This window comes from Pipistrellus hanaki (genome assembly GCF_964339955.1).
Source record: "Pipistrellus hanaki genome assembly, chromosome: 5".
NCBI lineage: Eukaryota > Metazoa > Chordata > Mammalia > Chiroptera > Vespertilionidae > Pipistrellus > Pipistrellus hanaki.
In genome coordinates, this window is record NC_140507.1 from 56,934,300 (window position 1) to 56,940,943 (window position 6,644).

The window sequence follows — 6,644 nt, forward strand, 5'->3', positions numbered from 1 at the left end:
CCTTATTTGTATCAAATACTATATTTTTCTTAGTCTACTGTTACAAGGGCCTGATGAGGCGGGGGCCAAACATGGCGGGGACCTCCTTTTCCACGTCCAGCACGGAAAGAGAGATGAACAAACCGGTTCGAAGTGGAGGCAGCTGTAGGAATCTCTTTCACGGCCTGCATGGAAAGAGTTCCAATTCAGGGTTCGGGTTCTGGAGAAGGGCTGCACACAAATGAAGAGACCTGAGACTTGAAGAAATTCAATTTGGCGATGTGGGGGCCCAGGCGGTAGTCCAACTCTAGTGGGAACACTACCTGCCAGCAACATGCAGAAGAAGCTCAAGCGGGCGCAGGAGAAGGTCCTCCAGAAACTGGGCAAGGCCAATGAGACGAAGGACGAGCAGTTCGAACAGTGTGTCCAGAACTTCAACAAGCACCTGAACGAGGGCACCCGGCTGCAGAAGGACCTCCGGACCTACCTGGCCTCCATCAAAGCCATGCATGAGGCCTCCAAGAAGCTGAATGAGTGTCTGCAGGAGGTGTATGAGCCCGACTGGCCCGGCAGGGACGAAGTGAACAACCTGCTCTGGATGGATTACCACCAGAAGCTGGTGGACCAGGCACTGCTGACCATGGACACGTACCTGGGCCAGTTCCCTGACATCAAGTTGCGCATCAAGAAGCAGGGCCGGAAGCTGGTGGACTATGACAGTGCCCAGCACCATTAGGAATCCCTGTTTGAGAGCCAGATGTAGGAATCTCTTTCAGGCAGCCAGGGATTAGGAAATAATAGAAAGAAAGATGCAGAAAAGACTTAAAGCTGGGAGCTGGGTGGGACGCTATTCTATCTGATGGAGAGGTAGGACAACAGGACCTTGAGCCATGCAGCATATTTATTTTATATCCCCAAATACCAGGAAGTATCACCAAAAACTTAGGATCCAAGGAGCTTGTTTGCATTCTTGAGTTGACCAGAGCATTCCTTGCTCTTGCCTAGATTTACATATCAAAGCCGCTCCCTATGCCTGGACAAAGGTTAGAAGTCAGTACTGATTAACAAGTCCAGCCTCATTGGGGAAGCATGTTTCCAGGGTGTGGCTCTGCCTATTACCCTGAGTTCAACTGACAACAATTTAAAGAAATGCCCATGTGCCTTTCCAGGCAGCCCTCTACATACTGTGATGTTTAATAAGAGGATAAGAATAGAATAAGATGAAAGGTAAAAAACTGATTGTTTTAACAAATATTTAGCTTTTATTATTGAATAACCACTGTTTAAATAGTTGTAAGCCTTTGGTTAAATCCAGATTTCTGGGAAGTCAAAGTTGACACTTTTTGCCAGTTTAGTCATATATTTTATGAAAATGTAGATTTCTGAAAAGACTTCCTCTGCCATTCTAGAAGTCTTGCTATAGCCTGATAAATTTGTTATTTTGAAAAAATATGCATTAAAATGCATTAAGGCATTCTTTCCACCTTGAAGTTTGCACAGATTTTTTTTCTCAAGAAATTTAATGCCTTAATTCTAAAACTCATTTCTGAAGTCCTCACTCAAGTTGCCCTCTATCAAAAATATTTTCTGTGTAGGTAAAACAACATATTCATATATAAAATAATATGTTACTTATATATGTACTCATATATACATATATTTACTTATTTTAAGCAGATTCTTTTGAGCAATTAAAATATTCTAGACACTAGCAAAACCATAGGGAATTAATTATGCTTTCATTGCTCTAATGGATTTTATATTCTATTTTTTCAAATGGATTGGAAACTTTTTTCTGTTTAATTCATTTTTTTCATTTCATAGAATACAAACATGTTTTCATTTTCACCTTAAAAAAAATTTTAATCTTTATTCTTGAAAGTATCACAGGTGTCCTCCTCTTTTCCCCCCTACTCAACTCCCACTTCCCCACTCCTGCTCCCATTATTTTCCTTATTATCAATAAGAGTAAGAAAAGTTTTGAGAATATGTACATGGACATGACTTTAAATGAAATTCCTTGAAGTCAGACAATGGATAATCATGTAGCTGAGATTAAAATAACCTACATTAGACAAGGTGCTGAGTGGTAACTTAGTTCTCCAAGGATTTAGTAAAGTAATCTCAAATCAAATTTGCAGCTTTCTTTCAATGTTACATACATAAAAATCTTGCTGAGCGATGACTATCACAGCTCTTTCAGGTTTTTGCACCTGCTTTGAAAGGATAGTAAAGGCTCAGATAAAATTATTCTAAGCACTTGAAGTTCCTCACCTGTGAAAGACAAAATGCTGCAGTAAGTAAGAGTCCTTGGAGACCACTAGAAAAGATCCATTTGCAAATATGCTCAAGTGCCTCAGAGAGAACTTAGAAAGCACAGGAAAAGATTTTTGATATTTGATGTCTTTAAATTCCCACAGCAGTTGTGAGAACAAATGATTTGCCAACTGAGGGTATGTCTTTGGAATCACAGTTCTGTGAAGATAATTATCTTAAAAATTCTTATATCTCAGTAAAAACTCTAGGCCAGTTAAAATAAGATGAAAGAAGAAATTAGAAATCATTAGGATATAAAAATGTTTATTCTGTGGGGTCATTATTTTGAATGCCTCCTAGAAAATTGTGCTCTGTCTCTCCTAATGTCAAACATTTTATTTTATTTTTTTATTTATTCATTTTTTAAAAATATATTTTATTGATTTTTTACAGAGAGGAAGGGAGAGAGATAGAGAGCTAGAAACGTCAATGAGAGAGAAACATTGACCGGCTGCCTCCTGCACACCCCCTACCGTGGATGAGCCTGCAACCAATGTACATGCCCTTGACCAGAATTGAACCTGGAACCTTTCAGTCTACAGACCAATGTTCTACCACTGAGCCAAACATTTTATTTTTATTGTATGCAATTATTTTCATTGTTACTTCCAATCACATATTTGTTATTATTATTTTTTCATCTTTTCAGTCTCAGCTTTATGCTCTCTAATGGACTAGTTTTCTGGGATTTCCACACTTAGGTCCCATTGGTAGTGGACCTAAGTCATCAGCTGGACACCCTCTGAGGGCTTTAGGACTGTGAGGGTGTGCAGGCTGGGCTGAGGGGACACCCCCCTCCATGCACAGATTTTGTGCACCAGGCCTCTAGTCTCTCTATATAAAAGGCTAATATGCTAAGTGTCTGACTGATAATGATGTCACGGAGCAACGCCTGGCTTCCTCTCTTTAGGGACGAGCCTCTCTGCAATTTCTACAGCCCAGGAACATGACTTGCTTTGTAGCCAGATGGAAGCATTTTACACTTTAACCAAATGTCTGTGAAGTGTTTTCCCATGCCTCATCTCATTTGATCCTCACAGAAGTCCTGGAGTAGGTATATAGGAGACCCAGTGGAATTCTGTTCTCTTTTCATTAACAGGAAAATGGAGATTTAGAAAGCTTACAAACTTGATCTGACTGAAAAGAAGTAAGAAATGGTGGACCTTGAGAATGACTTCAGGTTTTCTCACTGCACAGAATATAGTCAAACACTGCCACTGCTGCAGTTAAACATTTTACCATTTGTTCTCCCTGCATTATCTAAAAAATAAACTGCTTCGTGTTGATATTTTCTTCTGTGTTGCTGACAATTACCTGAAAGAAAGTTGGGGTGCTTCACTGGGCTGGAAAAAGTTTAGCTACATCAGATAGCAGGTCTAATTAAGCAAATATATTCTATATCTATAAAAGGCTAAGTTGACTTGTGCATATAAAGCTCTTGCTGGTGCCAACCACATGCGTGTGTTTCGATCTGTCATTGTTGTTCGTAATTTTTGTTGACACTTCTATTATAAAGGTCAGATAGCAATATTAAAATATTTCTTCTAATTAATTTCATTTCAATGTGCATGAATCCATATTTACAGGGAAAAAAAAAGATGGAAATAATGAAAGCTTAAAAACAATGTTAGTTCAAAAGTGATGTGTTAAAAGGAATGGCACCAGGGGAATTGTCTGTTTAGTTGGTCTTTTGCATAGTGACATAATGAGTTATATTTCATGGTTTGATTATCAAATTTTTAAGTCTAGTCATTCTCTTTGAAATGTGGATTGAGAATTTATTAGACACAAGAGTATCAAGTCACATGAAGCAAACTCTTAGGGATTAATATATAGAATGAGATTGTAAGGAACCTGAATGTCTTTATTATTTAATAAATTATAAATCTATAATATAAAAAACTTATAAAATGCATATTATCATGAAGGATAGTTGATAAGCATACACACAAGCAAAATATTAAATGACATTAAAATGCCAACAATGATAGCTTAAAAAGGCTACCCCTCCCAAAAGAATGTCTCAAGTAATTGACGGTAGCACTCTGTCACCCAAATAGGCCTTGACACATAGAGACAGGTTATTCTTTCTCAAAATTCAGTTTTTTAGGATCTGTAAATACTTCCTCATTCTTAGTAACAAATGTGTTCCCTTAAAAAATGTATATTCATCAGGAAATAACACTAACTGAGGAGAGTTTAATAAACCTTTTAAAAGGTGGGGAATACACCCTTATCCCTGAGTTATCAGAACCTGGATAGATTAGTTGTAGCTTTCATTAAAAAAAAAAAATCAAAGCCTCCCCAAAACAAGAACAAAAAGACCTTAACTAATTTGCAGCTACCTTGCAGAGATAGGTTCAGGGGAAACATTTCATAAGCAATTTCACTCCACCTGCTAATTTCTTGCTAGTACTTCTTGTTAGTGCAATTGGATGCCAAAAGCAAGCAAGAAAATGTTCCTTTGATGCCTTCTATAAAAAATAAAATCAGTCTCTTTTCCCACAGAGTATGGGAGAGAGGTGAGTCGGTTAAATGAGGTAGAGGAATATGCAGGTCATACAGACGAGATATATTTGACTTAATTACCACTACTAAAGTGATCATGTCAAACACACTTTGATTAGAATAAGGCTATTAAAATCTATTTTAGTCAGCATGTACAGATTATTGTTCAGTTTAAGTTACTTTGCTAGGAAGCTGACCTCACTTACTTTATGCCAATTTTTCTAAATTGCATTATTAGAAGGCAATCTTTTTTTATTTTAAGTTATGGGATTTTTTATGTCATCCTCTATGCCCTCATGAAAATTTCCACAGCTTTAGGTTAGGAAACAATAACACAAACACACACACACGCACATACAAACACACACAAACATTTCGAGAATCTACATATAGTTTATGCTAATGTTTTGACTGAACAAATGCTCCTCTACTATGCTTTATTTTCCTTCTTGTGTGAGACTCTATTAATTTAATTTGTTAGCTATCAACTGCATACCTGTTAATGTATGCTCTCTTTTCAGTGACTGCATTTCAAATATTTCACGCATAACTGAATCTTGCTTTTCTTCATAACGCATTTCACTTTGCATGTATAACTGGCATTGTAGTGGTACTAATTTGGGGGCAAAGGAGAGTCTATTGTGAATGTAAAGACACTAATTTTACTTCCAGTGTTCCAAACAATGCATCAAAGTAAGTTTGCTTTGAGCAGAATGAAAAGGAAGCGTTGCCTGGTGTTTCATGTCCTGAAAGTGCTACTTACCAGCTCAAATATGCTCCATTACTGACATTATTTCATGGATTACATATATCTGATATTATCGCATATTCAGAGATATCATACTTTTACAAATAAGAATACATTGCTAAGGTTTCTGAACATGATTAGAATTAAATATTCTAACATTCTAAATATTCCCTATTGAGCATTAAAATACTCACTTTTTCCTTTCACCCTAGCTGATTTGGCTCAGTGGATAGAGCACTGGCCTGCAGACTGAAGGGTCCCAGGTTAGATTTCGGCCAAGGGCACATGCCCAGGTTGCGGACTCAATCCCCCATAGGGGCCATGCAAGAGGCAGCCGATCAATTATTCTCTCTCATCATTGATGTTTCCATCTCTGTCTCCCTCTCCCTTCCTCTCTTAAATAAATAAGGAAATATATTTAAAATACTTTTTTTTGCCTATATTATAAAACAATGTCTTTTTTTTTTTTTTCATGGTGGTTAGACAATCACATACTAATACTTTACAAAGTGTTCCCCTCCCTCCCTCCCTGATATTCCTAGGATCCACTTGGCATCATACACAGTTATTACAGTATTGTGGACTATATTCTCTATGCTGTACTTTACACCCCCATGACTACTAATTTGGGCTGCAGCATCTCAAGGCCAATAAGTCCTGGTATGGCTTGTTCCCAGATGTCATCTTGCTGAATGAACAGAACAAGTGGCCCTGCAGGAAAGCTTCTGCTGACAGGCCAGTGTGTCTTTGGCCCCACTTGCAGATTTTTCCAGTGTCAGAGAGATGCCTGCAGAAGCTGAGTATCCAGGTGGGGGAGGGGAGGCGGGCCAGGGAGTGGCCTCTAGACATCACTGAATTTCCTGAGGGCCACCTGGAGGACTGGCTGGAGAAGAGAGCCAAGTGGCTGAGCGCAGCCACAAGCAGCAGCGCTGAACCCAACAAAGCCACCGTCTTCCAGTACCCAGTAGACTGGCCACCAGTCCAGGAGCTGCCTTCATCTCTGTGAGCAACCCCTCCCGGAGGATGTCCCCTGCAGCCCAGCATCCAATGGGGCTACTCCCTCATCCCCACCTGGCGCCCTCCTTATTTTTAC

General features: G+C 38.9%; 1 protein-coding gene across 1 annotated transcript; it reads left to right on the forward strand.

Annotated features, from left to right (window-relative positions):
- Positions 1 to 309: 309 nt before the first annotated feature.
- On the forward strand, positions 310 to 717 carry LOC311622286 (myc box-dependent-interacting protein 1-like). Its single transcript, XM_084883257.1, has one exon. The coding sequence runs from the start codon at positions 314 to 316 to the stop codon at positions 713 to 715; it is 402 nt and encodes a 133-aa protein (XP_084739383.1). The 5' UTR covers positions 310 to 313; the 3' UTR covers positions 716 to 717.
- Positions 718 to 6,644: the final 5,927 nt, after the last annotated feature.